Genomic DNA, 20,746 nt, shown 5'->3' on the forward strand with positions numbered 1-20,746 from the left:
TTTTCTGATCTCATTCAACTGAATTTTCAAACAGCAATTCAAATTCTATAATGTTGTCAAAGTCTTCTGAGATGCAATATTACTTGACAAGATACAGTTGTGATTCTGTTAGAAGTTTTGATAGATCAATATGTATCAACACTGTAATATTATTTGTGATGATCTAGAGCATCAAGTGTAACATTACAACAATACAGTAGCACTTAATGGAGATGTATAAAAGAGAAAGAAAACTGAAGAACTTATTTCTCGTTAATAAAGTGCGAAAAGGTTCATTGCTTTTCTTTTAAGTGTATTGTTACCCATCTGTTTCACATTAGCTATCAGAATGGTTGCCCTACTTTGCAAGAAAAACCACCAGACTCAATAACAAACATGAGAATCAGTTTTCATTCAGATATAGTTTTGTCAAATTATAAATGAATCATATTTTGAACATTTCTATTTGTAATCAAATTTCAGGTATTAAGAATAATTTGTAAATTTAAATAATTCAAGATTGAGGGGTCAAGGACTTCTTCTAATATGTACAATATTTAGTGTTAGTAGGTACTGTATCATGTGCTTACTGTAAAACACTTCTTGTAGTATGTACAATATTTAGTGTTAGTATGTACTGTATCATGTGCTTACTGTAAAGTACTTCTTGTAGTATGTACAATATTTAGTGTTAGTATGTACTGTATCATGTGCTTACTGTAAAGGACTTGTAGTATGTACAATATTTAGTGTAGTATGTATTGTATCATGTGCTTACTGTAAAGGACTTGTAGTATGTACAATATTTAGTGTTAGTATGCCTTGAACTGTGTGCTTGCTGTAAAGGACTTGTAGTATGTACAATATTTAGTGTTAGTATGTACTGTATCATGTGCTTACTGTAAAGTACTTGTAGTATGCACAATATATAGTGTTAGTACATACTGTATTGTGTGCTTACTGTAAAGCACTTCTAGTAGTATGCACAATATTTAGTGTTAGTATGTATTGTATCATGTGCTTACTATAAAGTACTTTTTGTGTGTGTGTGTGTGTGTGTGTGTGTGTGATTTGGATTTTTAACATAGCTTTAACAATTTTTCAGTCATATCACCACTATGTCTGCAGTGTGACAGTTTATAGTGATGTCTAGCACTGGGGCATCTTGCCACAGACATGTAGCATGATGTTCCACCCAGTCACATTATCCTGACACCCGGTCAACCAGTCCTAACACCTACCTCTTAATGCTGAGCACCAAGCGATGCAGCTGTTAGTACCATTTTTGTAAGTCTTTGGCATGATTTGGCCGGGGATCGAACCCATGACCTCTCGCATCCGAGGCAGACACTCTAGCCATTAATCCACCGGAGCGGTCAAGTACTTCTTGTAGTATATACAATATTTAGTGTAGTATGTACTGTATCATGTGCTTACTGTAAAGTACTTCTTGTAGTGTGTACAATATTTAGTGTTAATATGTACTGTATCATGTGCTTACTGTAAAGTACTTTTTGTAGTGTACAATATTTAGTGTCAGTATGTAATGTATCATGTGCTTACTGTAAAGTACTTCTTGTAGTATGTAAAATATTTTGTGTAGCATGTATTGTATTGTGTGCTAACTGATCATTTGTCTAGAAAAAGATGTTCAAAATAACCACCCAGGCCAGCCATATTGGATGTCTGATTGGCAACATTTTATTTAGAACCAACTATGTACTATAAGGAGTCTTCTGGTAGAAACCACATTTTGATATGACTTTCTATTGAGGCAAAATAGTTGCTGTTTTGGTTTTAATGACATTCTCACTGCAAGATAGGCTACATATGGCGGCCAGTATGAGGAAGAATCCAGGAAAATACCAATAAGAACCACCAACCCATGAGAAGCTACTGGCAGCTTTCTCACATTCCCACATTGGTTGAGCCCAAGACTTAAATCCACATGGGTGAAGGTGAAATAGCAGTGACCGGTAAAGGTGAGCACTTAAGACCACTCGGCTGAGGCAAAATAGCAATAACAAGAATTTCATAATGGCTGCCATGGTTGGCTTTCAGACTGGCACCATTATTAAGGATCAACTCATCATCATAAGAAGTTTCTGAGTGCAAACCCTGTAATGATATGACATTCCATTCATCAGAAGTAGCAATAACATGATTTTTATGATGGCTGCTCCAGCAGCCTTACTAAATGTCCAATCAGCATCATTTTCACAAAGGACAAAGTCTTTTACAGTAAAACCCATGTTCACATGATCAGCCATTGAAGTGAAGATGCTATAACAATTATATGTAAGGATTGGTGAGCACTGCTGGTTACAAAACATGTGAATGGATAGGCAAAGGGACTGATGGACAGACAGTAACTGAATGTGATAGACATTTGTCTCCATATCAATTCTACCAGATTGACTTTTCCCAATCCCCCTCAATGGAAAAATAGGTCAGTAAAGACATGAAAATGACCATTGTTTTCACTGACTACACACTGAAAATTTTATACTGATCTTTTCTAAACAATAAATCAAAAAAGTTTCCTTTAACTAATATTTACAAGAAAGTAATTTTTTAGTACGTAACACATGTGTTAGCTAATAAATGAAAACTAGACTGATATACATATCATTTATGTGCCTTCATATAATGACTTAAATAGAAAGAAATACTTCTAAATTAATGGAAGCAAACTATTTTACTATAGTACAAGTCACATGGGTCATGTATGCACATTTACTCACTTTAAATTAAATATAAATTGTTCTTTTAAAATTTAACACTAGTTTTCTTTAACCAATGTCTATTCAATCCTGATTATTGATTAAATGTCACCAAGAAACTTCCAGATGAAAAGTATCTATTGCTATGGACTTTTACAATGGTGGCAATGTAGTAAACTTGGGTCAAAATAAGAGCATGTCAATTGAGGGTAGTATGAACTGTTTATCAATATTCGTAGCTTTCATTGTGACATCACAGTGCACAACATTCAATCCAGATTTTACCGGCTCACACCTATAGGTTCATTTTGTCCAAAAATGTCTATGTAGTTTAACACTTTGCCGTATGCACCTCTCAGTGCACCTAAACAATGACCGTTTAAAGGTATATAAAATCCAATTCTAAACAATTAACCCCATTACTGAAATAGTTGGTGTTGAATACCTATATGACCCATGTGACTTGTACTATAACAGAATCTCTGAGCTTATCAAATGTCTCTATTTAGTGTGTGTATGTATGTATATATATATATATATATATATGCAGGACTACCTTGCAAACTCACTCACCCCTTTTTTTGAACAATCTTTGATCCACATTTGGAAACAGAATATTCTTTATTAAAATTTTTATTATGTACATCAAGTTAAATATAGACATACAAACCATTATGTTCCTGAAAATAAACCAGGCAGTAGCCCTCCTCTGCATTCATTTCTACGTTCTTAACATCCCCACCATCACTTCTCTTGCTCTCAAAGTAGAGCAAAACAGTGTCCTTGGATGTTGATTTTGGTATGTTCTGTACAAGGATGCAGTTGGAAATGGCAACACTTGCAACCTTAAGGAAAGCTCCTTTAATACTTCTTTCTTGGAATGTTTTACTCAGTTGACCAATATCTGTAAGAAATGGAAACAAGAGCTTAGAGTACAATCGGTACATTAAAAAGGGCTCTGTGTGTGATAATTTTGACAGCAAAACCTTAAACAAAGCTGACCTTTGTAAATAAAAGGGGTTGTTCAGGGGCAATAACTCCACATTATGATGATATACAAGCCAGCAATTAACTTTAATGAAGCTGTACACAAAATTAGCTTGAAATTCAGTGATCTTTGTTATTTTTACGCTGCAGATACCTAAATTTAAAAGTACAGCCCATATGATGTTATAACTCCATTTACTAGATAGTGAATGTTGACAAAATTCTGACAAGCAATTTCATGTTATATTTGTCCATATTGGCCTGTATTCTAGATCTGGTAATAACTGATTATTTATTGGTAAATTTATGCTGTGAAAACCAAAGTTTTAAAGAACTGACAATCAGGTAACAAAGATCTCAACTAATTCATGATACAGAGAGCCGGCAATTAATCCTATGTGTGATCTGGTTAAAATCAAACAAATTCCTTGCAAAGGTACGTTACTGAATCTAAGGACGAAAGGACAGAAAATCAGGAATTTTCGCTCCACCAAATGATGTTGAATGCTGACAACCAGCTAATGTTAATTTATTTTGTCAATTTAAAGCTGCACACCAAATTAAATTGAAATGTATCATCCCTGTGAAAAGTTATTCTACTGGCATCTAAGTGCTAATGATAAACAAATAGATAGAAAAATATTATAAGTAAAGGAGTCCCTGACTTTGTTCAAAAGGGTAATAAATAGTTCATTTACCCCTTTAAACCCCAATGGCACCAGTATATTCTATAGCAACTGTATTATTATACAATCTACAGGCATGTGGCTACATTATCCTTTATACAGTGAAACATCATAATACATAGCTAAGTTATTCACTATGTGTACAGGTTTAAAATCAGAATTATTATTAATAAAATTAAATATATTTATTGGGGTGTAGGTCTAGGTTTTGGAATTTCTTTAGTGGGTTTGACATAGTCCAGGTTCTGATTTCTAATAATAATTAGTATTTGTATTTTGTAAACATCAGGATCATTCTAGAAGGCTATTTTCCATTAGGTAATAGTTTTTTTCAGATAATTCTAATTGTGACCTGAGGCCAAGTAGAGAACTATATAATCTTGTAAATGAGAGGATTTTTCATTTGTGCTTTAAGTTCTAACACAATCAAGTTGTATTATATGTTGTGTCAAGTAATTTACTTTTGGGCTGGGATCTATTTTCTTCAAATGACTGAATTCAAGTGATTATTTTCTCTGGAAATCCAAAGTGATCTGATACAATTCTTGGAGCGACAGTCACTGGAATTTATAGTGAATTCAAACCTGTTATTATATTACTGTGATTCAAGAAAAGACTGTTGGCACTTTAACACTCTACAAGCTACCACAGACACATCATCATCTTCTGTTTTGGATTTATTTTGGACTTCAACTGAATTTTATTCAGGACATTAAATTATTAGGACTTGAGTCTGTAATTCTAGGATTGTTTGGGATTTGATTTGTAATACCATAAGTTCCTTTTTATTACATTTTTAATACGTATTCTAGGAAAATAAATTATTTGTGGAATTTTACAAAGCTTGTTGCTTTTCACCCTTTTCTGTTAATTACTTTAAGAGCATAGACTCGTGACAATCTGTAAACTGGATCCTTTAAAACTGGCTCGCATCTGCAGTCTGGTCACATGGTTTGGGTCATTCTAACACTAATTCAATTTCTTAATACTACCCATCTCTGTAATACAGTCATAAAGGTTTAGCCCAATCGGTGTCTCTGTTAGCCAGGCTTAACTGCATTATACTACTTATGCCTGGGCAATCAGGGGTGATAAACCTCATGCTAAAATATAAATTCAATAGAGATTAACAGAAAGCTAAATATTACATCTGGTTAAAATCCAAATATCCCTTTAGAAAGTTGTGCCATTGAAATAAGTGTACTATGACTGACAATGTGATGGAGAGACAAATGGATGGACAAATGAAATCCAATTACTTTATAAAGTGATGCTGTGGAAAACAATCTACTGAAGATGGATACAGAAATGGAAAGACACATGGACAGACAAAATTGAATCAAAGCCTCCTTTTCCAACATATTGCTACTGAAATCAGTGTACTGAAAACAGAGATGGAGAGACAAAAATGGCCAAAAACACGAATGCTACACAGGTTCTTCAATTTTCTCAAGCAGTGACCATAATGATTAAATATATGACTATTACCAATATTATCTGATAATGTTACAACAACATTTCCCTCCTCCTCCCCATACAGGAATTCTCTGACTCTTGCCTCTGTTGCTGTCTCCAGGAAGTTTCTCAGCAACTCCTCTGTTACATCACTATTGAGCCCTTGAACAAAGATTTTGTTTTCATAGCAAAGCTTTGGTTTTGCCTCTGATGCTGTATCCTGGAAGTTTCTCATCAATTCCTCTGTTACAGCGCTAATCAACCCCTGGATCAGGACTCCGTTTTGATAGAATGGCTTTGGTGGTGAAGGATGGAACAATGTCACCGTCAATCCCTGGCCAGCAAGTTGATGGTTACCATGGGAAATTACTCTCTGGGCTACTGAAAGAACAAAAGTATGCACCAGTCTATTAAAAAAATCTCACTTAGCAGCTGTTGGTAGAAAAACCCATCACTTCCTTGACAGACAGCTATGTCTACTGCCCTCTTCATTAGTATAAAAAATGGAAGGACCAATTTTAATTCTTTATAATAAATAAGGTTATTGCTAACAACTACAATATGAAGTACACTATCTCCCTTGAAACTCTAAGCTCTACTTTTAAGATTTCACACTCATCTTGAAATGTGGAAGAAAATGATGAATGGAAGATTGAAGGGATTGGTCACATGGCAAGGACAGCCTAAAATCAGACTATTTTGGTACATCATTTCTTTAAGAAATGACTAATCTGTAGGTTCTCATGAAACAGTTTGCTCTATTTTGGCATACAGATAAACACATTTCCTTTATTCAACACAAGTTTTCTTAAATTATGAAAATTAGTACAGTAAAACCTGTTTATGAGTGACCTCTGCTATGAGCAACCACCTGTCATTTCTGACCAAAACTGTATTGCACGGATCGCTTTTATTATATAAATGCACTGTTGTGAGCAACCACCTGCTGAAAGTGACCAGTGACCATGCTATCTTGGCAAAATATGCATTTTGACTGCTATGAATGATCACATTGCAAAAATGGGGATTAACTTCAAGCTTTATTTAACCTAATGACTGCTTATATGCAAAAGAAAGGCTGATAACCAGTATCTGAAATTTTGTAGATATGCTTATAGTTGTTCTTATACATAAACCAGACTAAAGTACCTGTAGAATAAATGTAGTCTGGTTCCCAGCCTTATTGTAGCTACATGTAGGACCCAGTATCCAGCTCTGTAAACGACCACATCGCAAGAACTGAGACACCAATGACTTTTATGCAATCATTTGGAACAATGATTGCTTGAATAGTAAGGATTGTTCTGATCAAACACTCACACTAAAAGAACAAAAAAGAAAAAGAAAAAAGGATTCTGGCTACTGATGGTACAGTCTGTAAACCAGACAAATGTTAATGTCATGAATTGCCACTGTAGTGATGAAATTAAGGTAATGGTCGTGTATATTGTTTGTTTTTAGAGTTAATCTGCATCACCTGGGGGTGAATAAGGTCTTTGTCTGTTAAACCAGCAAGAAAGAAGTGTTTGCAGGATTCGATTGATAGTGTTAAAGGCTTGTGATTTTTTTTTATATTCCCAATGTTACATCCTAGTCACCTAGACCAACAAGTTGGTTTTTGCCTTTTTTATTTTCCGCTGTCAAAAAAATAAAAGGAAAAGCAGAGACCTACTTGTTGGTCTACCCAGTCACCAAGCTGTCATCTATTCAAGTTGGTGCGACCAGGTTACACACTTTGTTTATAGAGTTAATCCCTGTGTGTCATTGAATTAAGCTGTTGACTTTTGTCTCTGTGCAAATGATTCTATTTCTGGATTAGATAACTGTTTCTTTTTATTTCATTGGTTGTCAGATATGCAATGCACATGTATAGATTTTTCATATTTTCCCAAAGCCCAGTCAAAACCGTTTTTACAGTTGATTTTACAACTGAGCACTAATACTGCTAACACCTAGTACCTTAATAAAAATGGAAGAACCTCCAACTAAAATGAGACAAATTTTAATGCTGGAGAAAACAATTATTGCAACTGAAAGAAGTGAAAAAGAACAGACCACTTACAAAATAGTGGTTTAAACGTCAGTAAAACAAATTTAGGGTGTTACAAAGGAGAAGGAGTAAATCAGAAATGATTTCATATGCTAACAGTCATGTGCATGTGATCTTCAAATGTAAATGTGATTTCATGTTTAATGAATTTTGGATTCTCTTTATTGAAATATAAATGCATACAATATTTTAGCAAGAATTTCTAATAAAGAATAGAATACGTACAGTGATTGTGGTTATTGTTCTTTAAATTGTTCTGGAACTGGACCTTGGAAACTGGTCTTTTTGTACAAACTTTTTACGAGAGACCACCTGTCTTGAGAGACCATTTTTGTTGGCAGAAGGGCCAGTCTCTCATAAAAGATTTTACTGTACAACTGTAGATAAAAGATCCGAACTTTATATTTTGTTATGAAGAAAGACATTTACTTCTGTAATATGAAAAACGATGGCAAAATTAAGCAATACCATAAACAGACAGGTCAACATTCTTTTATATGTACCTTCAGCCTCCTTAAAGGTGATGTAAACAACCCTGTCTCTGATCCGCACCTCCTCTATATCACTTCCTCCAGATTGCCCTGAATTCTTAAAGTATGTCTCCAAAACTTCCAGACTCATGCTCAGTGAAAAACCTTGAATCTCCACAGTGTTACTGATTCTTCCATTTCTCATACACGTGTCATCGGTGTTAGCTTCTAAAAAGGAACCAACCTTTGGTAAATTTCCAAATATACTGATTTAAATCAAGGGGCCTTTTCTGATAAATAAATCTGATATTTTATGTATAAAATATTACTTATCTTTATGTCATAAAGTCTGTCTTACCTAATTTAAAAGTGCAGAAAAGAAAGCAATTCTGTAAAAGTAAACTACTGTAATGATCAGACCTCGTAAGTTGGAGAAAATTGTTGTCTTCAGTAAAGTGATTCCCCTCTAACAAATGGGGTGGACTCTCTTGAGAGGGACAATATACTGTAATACTTTGATATTATTTCATGTTATGCAAGGTGTTTTCTGATCAGTGGGCTTAACTCTTGGTAGTGCCTTGCGAGAGGAAACCACTGCATGAGATTGATGTGATCAGAATAGTTTCAGAGACACAACAGAAATTCTGACACAAGTTTATGGTGAAAATTTTAGTTCAACTCCACACAAATAAGACACATGCAAAAATGTTTGAACAAGTTCTCCTCTCCTTATGAAATTTGTTACTTACTTAATACCTGAGATAAACAGTCTGAGTGGGGAGATATTTGAGAATGGGGTCAATGAGTGAAATACATCAATGTCTACTAAACATCATGGCAATTTCATTTTTTTAAAAATAAAATATCTCAAAATGTCAATATTATATGGTATAGCAAGATCTAATTTAAAGATCCATTTCAGGTTTTTGCTTCATAATTTACACAAGAAAATGTGAACACACTATATAATGATTGCTTGGCCCACCTGCAGTTTTTAAAAGGTTCTAGAAAACAGGTGATCCACGTGGGCATGAGTTCATTCACCTGAATGACATCTGACATACAACTCAATGGGAGAACAGTTGGTCAATAAATCTGGGTCAGTAGGATACTTTCTGAAGAGATTTTTTCCAGTGCAGTTGATTGATTATGTTATGAAAACAGCTAGATGTCTCAAGGTTTCTCAGTTTGATAGTATATCTTTGTTTATATCATAATGCATATCATTATCATTTGTCCAATACTGAATTAATGGCCTTTATGACAGTTGGTCCACTTCTGTTGAGTTCTGTTTTGAGATAACATTTTTCTTCTATTTTCAGTAAATATGTCCAAACACAATCATAGCTTAGCATCATTTGAAGTCTTTTTAGAGAACCTACTAAAAGATATTTTAATATGTTTTTAAATTCCAGTCATTTCTGATGACAAAACGTCATCATTTATATAAAACTGAATGCCTTTAAAACCAGAATGCTTTCTGTTTAATTTTGTAAAATCATATTTAGTGGCATTAAAGATTGTTTTCTCAGATATGGCTACCATCATTTGTACAAATCTGAAAATCCTTTATACCTTAATGTCAAACGTGATCAAATTTTGTTGCATAGATCACTGACCCCACTCAACAGATCATGCAACTGAGTGACTGTGAGAGACACTGAATGAGAATTGATGAAATAGAGAGGAGCAATTAGCAAAATCTGAAAAATGTAAGAGTTTTTGCTAAATTGTTAAATACTTGTATCACTGCATAATTAAAATAACAATAATGATAATGACTTGCATATCTTCTATCTTCCTGAAAGCTTGGCTATCCATCGATATCAGTATATCTATGTCTTACCTTTAAGAGTTATTGCTACTTTTGGGGGGAATTCCCTTTCCCATTATTCAATTGTGCTGCAACTACACATCTGCTCTTTAAATTTTATTTGTTTTGCACAAAGTAATGTCAAACATAACAAGCGTTTTAACTGTGTAAATAAGACAGCACAAAAATCAAATTATCAACACTTTCTAGTAACCGACTAGTAACCAAGTGGTAGAGCATTAGACTTGTAATACAATGGTAGCAGGTTTAGTACCCACACAGACCAGTCCAGGTTGACAGCCCTGATGTGCAATGGAAAGGCACTTAGCTCTCTTTTTCTTAGTATTATATAGCCAATAGTATATTAACAGTGCTGTTAAATCTATAAAAACAAATTAACAGTTAACTGTTGACTAGAAATGATCCAGTTGTTCAGGAAGGCATACCATGCTCAACCACACATGGCAAACAAAGCAGTCACGTGATAGTGCACATAAAGAATTATTTTTTCTGCTAGATAAATTGTTGCCATACTGCATCATAAAAACCACTGGCTAAATTGAATTCAAATTTTCTGTGATCAAAATGCCTTACTTAAAATTTAATAATTATAAAAAATCTATAATTTTACCAAGTTAAGTACCCTTCATACACAAAGTAAATATATGCTAGAATTCTGTAAAGAGGTGAAGTGAGTTTCTCATTAAGTATGAGTTTATTATATAGGCTTAGATATGATTAAGAAATCATTCACTTACAATCAAGAAAGTCAAGAATATGACTTTGTTTCTTTAATACAATAAGGAATCATACACATACAGATCAAGAAAGTCAAGAATATAATCTTGTTTCTTTAATACAATATTGAAATAACTGGAGCATTTTTATATTAATATCCCCTGGATGAAGCCTTACACAGCAAATGAATCATTACAGGTTACAAAATGTGACTGAAAAGACAGAACTATTCTCTTGCTTTCATCTACATGCCATTTAATATTCAACAAATTACTGAAATGCAGTTTCAAGTACCTCTGCAATTGAATAACAATAATTGAATTACATTATTGAAAGACGTGTCATTATTCCAAGTGTTACAATTATAATTCTTGCATATACAAAATAAGAATGCACAATACTAGTCCCTTTTCTTTTTTAACCTTTTTATGAGTTGACAGTGATATCTCAGGCTACAGTTCATGAACAAGTAATAACTTAGCACTAATGTTTATCTCTGAGACTTGAATTTTTATGTCTGTATAAAATTTTACTCGCTATTCCACCTTTAAGGAATGCCAGCCCAGTTTAGCAGGTGCAATCATGGCATGGTGCATTGGTGCTTACTGATCTCATTTTAATATATATTTTTATATATGTATTATATAGTACATATAAAATTTGCATTTATAAGCAACAATGTGAGTCATTGTGATTCAAAACAAATGAAAAGAGGCATACAGATGGGTACTTTAATTTCTATTATTTCATGCACATACAATCAATCATGCACAGCCGATTACTGATTGACAGCAACAGCATCACATCAGAAGGAGAGTCAATTTATCTCTTTCATGGCCTCAGGTGGTGATTTGAATGTCCTAAAATCATGAAACACCTTCTGGTAGTATTTGAGTAATTACAGGTGTGGAGGACAACAAAAGGCCCATAGATGGCACCATCACAATACTTGGTGAAAAGGGCATATAGAGGGCAGCTCAGTCTTGTGGCAATAAATTTTGAAAAAAAGATAGCAAAATACCCCAAAAAATGAAAAAAAATATTGTTGAATTATTAATATTGCCTAAACTGATGTTGTTAGTGATATTCCTGATATTTTCCTAAATATGTCCAGGCTTTCAGAAAAATCAGAATAGGCAATCCTAATATTATAATGAGAGGCACAATATGATTAGACATTGCTCACATGCCTTACATGCAGACAACAGTTCAGCATGTCACTAATTAGTAGTATTATAAAAATCTTCAGAACTTTATATCACTTTAATTTTGCCCTTTCTTACTAAACCAAAATAATAACAAGAGTCCCTTTATGGGACTGACACTCTACTCAATAAAAAAACTGTCCAGGAATTCAAGAGTTTCAAATCAGCTGTTATGATATATATATTGGATGTCAGCTTGGCACCATTTTTAGTTACAAAGTGGACATCATTCAAAGTCTTTTCGTCAAAACTTCAGGTCATAATGATAATCCATTCAAGGGAGTAATGACAACAAGATTTTTCAAAATGGTCATCATGGCAACCACACCTGATGTACAAATATCACCATTTTCATTTAAGACCAAATGGATATTATAAGAAGTCTAATACTCAAAACCCCATGTTGGTATCAACATCCATTTAGAGGGAAGTATAGATAACATTATTTTCCAGCTGTGACTTTCCATTCAATAGTAGCAATAGTTAGATTTTCAAGTGCGACATCATACTGGCACCATCTTCATTGTAGACCAACTGGTCATCATAAGACTTCTGGTGAAAACCCCACATCAATATGGCTTTCTGTTCAAGTACAATTGCGATAAAATGATTCTTTAGAGAGTTGCCATGCCCGTCATATTGGATGTCAGATCAGCACCATTTTCATTTAGGACCAACTATAGACATCATAAGACGTCTTTCTTTGAAAACCCCATGTTGACATGAACTTTGAATCAGGAGGATTAGTGAAGACAAGACTTTCAAAATGGCTTCCATGCCTGCCATATTGATACTGGGTTAGCACCATTTCCATTTGGGACCAACTGGACATTATAAGAAATCTGTTAGTGAAAACCTCATCTTGAGGAGTAGTATTAACATGATTTTCAAGATGTCTGCCATGGTGGCCACACTGGATATTGGATCAGCACCATTTTCATTTAAGACCAACTAGACATGATTAGAAATCTTTTAGTGAAAATCACATGCTAATATAACCATCTATACAGAAGGAGTTAAGCAATAACAAGATTTTCAAACAGACTGCCTTTCTGAATGTCAGATCAGCACCATTTTTATTTAGAATCAGCTAGACATAAATAAGAAGTATTTTAGTCAACACGTCATGTTGATGAGACCATTCATTCAGGAGGAGTAGCGATAACAAGATTTTCAAGATGGCCACTGTAGCAGCCATACTGGATGTCTGAGTAGCAGCATACTTTTAAGACCAACTGGACCAAGATATAAATGTGTATGTAAAGATACAAGGCAATGCTCCAAGTTGTTCTGGATTGGTAGCAATGAAAAAAACTTGTTCTACGAGATAGGCAGATGTTGGACAACATCCAGATGATGGACAGAAAATGGACAACAGAACATCATATAAGATGTGTGTGTGTGTGTGTGATTTGGGTGTTTACGTAGCTATAGCAATTTTTCAGTCATATCGCTATGATGTCTGCAATGTGGCAGTTTATAGTGTTGTCTAGCACTGGGGCATCATACTGCAGACATGTAGCATGATGTCCCACCCAGTCACATTATTCTGACACCAGGCCGACCAGTCCTAACACTAGCCTCTTAATGCTGAGTGCCAAGCGAGGCAGCTGTGAGTACCGTTTTTGTAAGTCTTTGGTATGACTCAGCCAGGGATTGAACCAACGACCTCTAACCACTAGGCCACCAGAGCGGTTCATATAAGATTTTCTGGTTTATGACTGGTAGAACTAAAACTCAAGTGATATTATTTCTGTTACTGATCTGTAATGAGAATTCTCTTTTATGTACCAACTGTGTATTTATTTCTTTTTGTTCAAAACAAATTAATAATCAAGTGATCATTCACTGAGTGTCTGTCTTCTCTTGGATCTTGCTGCTTTCTATTTAGACGACCATAAGTAGTTTGATCTGTAAGGCTGAAATTAAGACTTTCACTCAAGTAGCATCAACTTAGTAAAACTAAACTGCTTATGCAATGCATGTAAACACCAATAACTATTTACTTTATAAGTGAACTCTGAGACTCAGTCATTACTGTGTGTGGAGTAAGTTAGTGACTGACACTGACTACATGTATACTGGGATAGGATTACACTGCTACTGCGGCACTGACTTACATGCAGCCTCTATAATGTTGGAAACTCATTCAATTTATTTTCTTTTTCTAAAGAATTTTTAGCAACTATTTTGATGGCAACACATAAACCATGTTTCATGAGATAAATGATTTCATGTAAGCTTACTCCACCAAATATACCATCTGCCATATACTATCATGTACTGAAAAATCAATAGTTTATATCTCTCTCTCCTGTGGCCTTCATTAATGTTTGAAAAATATGAAATTATATAAAATAAGCAAGAGAAACTTGTACTGTAATAAAGCTGTGTAGGAAAAATGTTTCATCTGCTATTGCCCTTTAATAAAAAAGTTTAATCCAAATTCATATGAAAATTTCAGAAACAACCTGTGACCATGTCTTAAAAACCAGCAAAATCTCCAGTCAAACAGGCAATCCATTAACATTTTCAAAAATGTGAAACAACAATACTGATATAACCAATATCACTGATTAAAACTTGGTTGTATATTTTCATAGAACAATAAATGTTAATGAAATGTTGTGTATGGATTGACTGACAATATTGGTCCCTGGTATATGGATAATACGTTAAGTTCAAATGCTGTTTGGCCTTCTGCAACCATATAAACATTGTGTTTTCATGGTTGTTCCTAACAAACTAATTATCTCTCCCTTTTATACATAATTTGCCTTGGATATGTAAAAAATACATATTGTGATATACTGTAACAAGAATAATTTACATGTGTGAGATTAGTAGTCCATTAGTAGGAGATTAATTCATCTCAGGACAACATTAAAACATCAACTATGAGATAAATTATTTAGGTATTTAGGTTCCAAGAGTGGAGTAGTTTGTTGTTACAATCAAATCTACTGCTGCCTGTTTCTGGTGAGCATTAGAACAAAGCTATATTTTAAAACTTATAAGGATTATTTGATTTATTCTTTCTGTCTTGTAGAAAATGACTTGCTGGAGGTCAATCTTTATCTAAAAAATGAAATATATTATTATCAAACTTGGTTGAGACTGGTAGTGTTTCCCCTGGTGGACATTACATTGTACTTTTTACACAAGCCCTAATGCAGGGGTCTCAAACTCAAACCATCCTGAGGGTTGCATGAGGGCATTTTCAATGGACCAAGGGATGCATCACCTTTGTTATCTCTCATGACACCTTGTGATGCCAATCATTTTGCAGGCTACAGGGTATGGCTTGGTGGGCCGTATTTGGCTCAAGGGTTACAAGTTTTAGATCCCTGCCCTAACATAATTTCACAACTATTATGTTGTACAATTAACTAATTAACTATAGTATGATGATAATTTCAGGTATTTTATTGTCTGTCAATAATCATATATGAAGATTTAATTTCTTACCTTTCCCACCTTCGGCCATGGTAAGGTCTTCACATCAAATCTTATTTTAGTTTCAAATGGAATCTGTAAAATAAAGATGGTATGAAACAGTAAGTATAGACTTATGCTTATAAATTACATACATGTTAGGAAAGTTTAAAGTATGCAGATTGTCACGAAATGAAGTATATTACATAATTTATGTGATGACTAAACCATGCTTGCTGATAAACCAATGATTGCTGATAAGCCCATGACTGATGATAAGCCCATGCTTGATGATAAGCCCATGCTTGATGATAAGACCATGCTTGATGATAAGCCCATGCCTTATGATAAGTCCATGATTGATGATATGACCATGCTTGGTGACAAGCCCAAGCCTGCTGATAAGCCAATTCTTTATGATAAGCCTTGCTTGACGATAACACTGCCTGATGATCAGCCCATACTTTATGATAACCCTGTTGCATAATGATAAAGACCATGCCTGATGATAAGCCTTTACATGATGATAAACTCATGTTTGATGATAAGTCATTACATGGTGATAAGCCCTTACATGATGGTAAGTCCATGCTGGATGATATGCCCATGCTTGATAAGTCCATACTTGATGATAAGTCCTTACATGTTGATAAGCCTCTACCTGATGGGAAGTCCATACTTGATAATCTGACCTAAACTGAGTTGAATAAATAAATACCATGTCTATTCAACCTTTTAGCCATCTCAAATAAACTGAATATTGCACATTTATATCAATAGTAGTAATGACAGTGCATCCTGAAATGCCATGCACTTGCAAACCATCTTCATAAAATGAAAACTTAACAAACATACTAGATCTCAGTAAACTATTAAGATGCACTAAAAACAAGTTATCCTTGTAGCTGAATTACACACAGTATCTCAAATATATTTTTTTCTATAAATCAGATGCTCAATATCTTTAGATACTTTCCACTTGTATTCTAGACATTGTTAGATATCACTATCATTAAATTTTAAAAGAATATAAAAAGAAAAGAAAAGATATTATAATGCATAGATCTACCAAAAAAATATTGGTCCATGGGCCTGAAATTTAGCAAAGATGTGGTTAAATGGTAAGCCATAACAAACAAGATCTTTTATAAGATTATCTATATACACTCTAGTAGATAAGAAAACTTACCTTATTCTATATTTCAGTATCAATATTTAGAATTTATTCAGAGTATACCTTTGTCATCCAGTCACCACCTTTAAAAACAGACAATTTATGTCTCTCTTAATCATTTCTTCACAAGAAAAAGTATAACCTTCTGCAAAATAATGGTAATAGCTGGGTACCAAACAAAGAATCAGTCATATTCATGAAGGTTATTTTTAATTGGTAATTTAATCAAAATAATTTCAAAAGAGTCATGTACATTCAATACATGTGTTTAGGTTCAAATGATACTATACAAATATATCTGACATGGGGTGTAAAATTTAACAGTGCCAATTGTAGCCCAGCAATTATTTAACAGACATTTTATAACCAGACAATTGGCAACTCATGTAGCTCCTTTTGCCTATGAATAAACTATGAAAAAATTATGTCAATTAAAATGTAATGTGACATCACTGTGAATCAGTCTTGGTTTTTACTTTTTCAACACAAGTTATGTGCAGTTAATGAATGGTTGTGGTCAAAAGTTGCATACTTTGTATAGGGTTTGATTCTTAATGATTGGTTGTGGTCAAAGGTTGCATACTTTGTATAGGGTTTGATTCTTAATGAATGGTTGTGGTCAAAAGTTGCATACTTTGTATAGGGTTCGATTCTTAATGAATGGTTGTGGTCAGAAGTTGCATACTTTGTATAGGGTTTGATTCTTAATGATTGGTTGTGGTCAAAGGTTGCATACTTTGTATAGGGTTTGATTCTTAATGAATGGTTGTGGTCAAAAGTTGCATACTTTGTATAGGGTTTGATTCTTAATGAATGGTTGTGGTCAGAAGTTGCATACTTTGTATAGGGTTTGATTCTTAATGATTGGTTGTGGTCAAAAGTTGCATACCTTGTATAGGGTTTGATTCTTAATGATTGGTTGTGGTCAAAAGTTGCATACTTTGTATAGGGTTTGATTCTTAATGAATGGTTGTGGTCAAAAGTTGCATATTTTGTATAGGGTTTGATTCTTAAAGAAAAATAATTTTCCTGACTGATTACCCTGGATATTTCAAACAAACCTTGTAGACTACATCTTAATTTTGAATTCTCTTTATTTTGGTGAATGACTGATGGGTTAATTTGATTTTATCGGGTATAAAGCTTGGCCAGCCTAACCACAGATGTGCATCTTTCAAACAACTTCTAGCTCTGCTTTGTAATTTTCACTTCCTTGATTTAAGAAGGTATATTGTTTTTTTTTTTTTAAACTACCATCAGAGTTGATTTTCTTTGTTTTGATCACTTTTCTATACTTGGAAATTCATTCATTGCACTTTTAGGAAATGATTTTGCCTGCTCCATAAAATTCGTTTTCCCGATTGACATTTTTTTAGATACGGGCTTGGACAGGCTAGACGACTATATCCGGGAGGTGAAAACATTTTGTTTACTCGGGTCTTTATCATTCATCTTGCCTTACAAGAGAGACTAATTTCATCTTCATTGAATTTCTCAAAATGAATCTGTTAAAATCTTGAGAATACATTTCGATACCTTATTCGTTATAAATATTTAGTTTTAAAACAAACATAGCAGATTATAAGAAATTTCTTCGCAATCAAAGTCAAAGGTCTAACAGGATAAAAGCAGAGTCAATCACTACTCGAATGAGTCAAGCAGCGTTTTTTGATTGAAAGAATGCCAGTGATGACGTCAGTTAGAAATTATCAATTTCAATAACTAATAACTGTTAGTGTACTTGTGGACTAATTTCTAATTCAGGCTAATTTTTTGAGCACTTGGAAAAGCCGTTCAAGTGTGAGCTTAGATCCACAAGTGGTTGACGCGATCTCAATGTTAAAAACCTAAAGAAAAAACAAACAACAACAAAAAACTAACAAACAAAAACAATAAAAACAATAACCTGAAGGAAAAATATCAAAGAGTTACACAATTACCTCTGCTTACTCCGATGATCCGTTCTGACACCCGATCCTGTCTATCACAGTGTCAAAGCCACCAGTAATGTCATTAAAAAAAAACCAACTAAAAAAAAAAAGGCGAGAGCATCTTGCTGGTCTACAACCAGTGCTTAGATCGTGCACGATGCCACGATACATGAAGATAGCAAAGATATGCCAACATTCTCTCCACTGTGCATACTGCCAATTCAGACAACTTCACATAAACCTTTCAGTCTGTCAGAAATATGAAAAGCGCAATAATAAACTTGGAAACCCCCTTGTCACTCATGCGCTCTCTTTCATTTCGATTTTACATCCGCTAGATTACATGTTAATTGCAATCCGCTGGAGAGGATAGGGAGGAAATACTTCCAAGGCACAGCGAAGCAGGACAAGAATTAGTTGATCTTTGCAGATCCGAGGATATGGATCCAGAACTCTGAAAAAATATGGTACTTTAAGGTCTCTGTTAGATATAGAATAATTTCACTGTAAGCAAACCTTGTTTACAGTTTGGAACCTCAATATGTACCACGCAAGTTTAGGGGGTTGGGGGTTACAATGTATTCAATATTACATGTACAGCTAATTTGCCACTCTAATTCAATATTTGAGTGAATGCCAATCAGGGTTGTACAGATCTTTTTTCCCTGCAACTTATCCAGGACTTTTACTCTGGAAACATGACTTATACAAGTCACTTCTTTATTATGTTGATATGACTGAAACATTGTTAAAGCTGCGTTAAAAACCAAATCACACACACACACACACTTTCTTATGTTGTTTTTCTGGTTCCTATTAATTTTCCAATGTTTAATGTCTCCACTGTTGTCAAAAGGCATCATCTGTAATTATAAAGATATGACTAGGTTGTATTCTTTACTGGTAGCATTTGATCACGAACTGCGGTGTAAGGGACTGACCAAGCTGCAGATGAATGATGATAAAACTGACCCCATTCTGATCACAACACAAAGACTTTCTCATTCACCTCTTTTACCTCAAACAATAAATAACAGCAAAACCAACATTAAATTCATACAATCAGTACGAAATCTAGGTGTTACTCTGGACAGTACTCTCACATTGACCAACATGTCATGAACATATGCAAGGCTGCATATCTTGAGCTGAGACGCATCAGCTCAGTTCGCAAATATCTTTCAGTTGATGCCACTAAAACACTTGTGTGTTCATTAGTATTTTCAAGACTGGACTATTGTAATTCAATTCTGTCTGGTTCATCTCAATATCTGCTCCAGAAACTTCAACAAGTTCAAAACACAGCTGCTCGGATCATACTTAGAGTACCACGATCAGAGCACACCTCCCAGCTGCTCTGTACCGTACATTGGCTATCCATTCGATCTAGAATCAAACACAAAATTTGTTCTCTGTGCTACGTGTCACTGTTGGACTCTAGTCCAACATACCTACCTGACCTCACCCATGTGTGCACACCAGCAAGATACTTACACTCCTCTTCTGACAATCGTATACTCATTATTCCCACTATGAAAACAAAGTCATATGGACAGCGTTCTTTTGCATACCAGGGCCCAGCAACGTGGAATGAGTTGCCCACTGAACTTAGATACAAAGACACAATGATCCCATTCAAGAGTGCTCTCAAAACTCACTTATTTCGACTGCAAGAACAAACTTAAAGACCTAATAATGTTTCCTACCTTAAATATTCTCAGCATGTTTTTTATGTTTTCTAATTTCATGGTGTTTATTTTTGTAATCATATCATTATATGGTTTTTTTTCAGCTTATAGGTGTTGTCTAATGTTATAGAGCGCTTAGAGCTTCTAAAGATTAGGCGCTATACAAAGTCTTCATTATTATTATTATTATTATTATTATTATTTAATTGTCGGAGTGAGAAGGAGAAAACCGGGCGCAGCAGCAGAGGAGGTGAACAGACCTTTTGATAGAACGTCATGTTTGAAAAAATAAGGCTTCCTACGAAAAAAATAAAAAAAAAATAAGGTCAATAACGCCAAACCGAAGCATCTAACTTACCGAGTTTCTCTCCAAGAGTCTCCCTTGGGGGTTAGTTTATTTTGTTACTTTACA

The 20,746-nt window shown here is 34.3% G+C and overlaps 1 protein-coding gene across 3 annotated transcripts in view; it reads right to left on the reverse strand.

Annotated features, from left to right (window-relative positions):
• The window catches only part of LOC149795854 (uncharacterized), a 76,552-nt gene extending 57,620 nt beyond the window's left edge, over positions 1 to 18,932 (reverse strand). The window contains exons 1-6 of one of the 3 annotated variants that reach the window (XM_089965777.1): positions 18,666 to 18,932; positions 16,731 to 16,798; positions 15,575 to 15,637; positions 8,384 to 8,578; positions 5,864 to 6,211; positions 3,373 to 3,606 (exon numbers count right to left, since the gene is read on the reverse strand). In XM_089965777.1, the coding sequence (XP_089821903.1) occupies positions 3,373 to 3,606; positions 5,864 to 6,211; positions 8,384 to 8,578; positions 15,575 to 15,593 (796 nt within the window). In that variant the 5' untranslated portion in view covers positions 15,594 to 15,637; positions 16,731 to 16,798; positions 18,666 to 18,932. Of the gene's footprint in view, positions 1 to 3,372; positions 3,607 to 5,863; positions 6,212 to 8,383; positions 8,579 to 15,574; positions 15,638 to 16,115; positions 16,231 to 16,730; positions 16,799 to 18,655 lie in introns of those variants that run through there. The other 2 variants (XM_089965776.1, XM_089965778.1) reach the window with 2 other exon arrangements.
• Between the last annotated feature and the right edge of the window lie 1,814 nt (positions 18,933 to 20,746).

Source organism: Sinohyriopsis cumingii, chromosome 7 (assembly GCF_028554795.1).
Source record: "Sinohyriopsis cumingii isolate HCF-2022 chromosome 7, ASM2855479v2, whole genome shotgun sequence".
Taxonomy (NCBI): Eukaryota; Metazoa; Mollusca; class Bivalvia; order Unionida; family Unionidae; genus Sinohyriopsis; species Sinohyriopsis cumingii.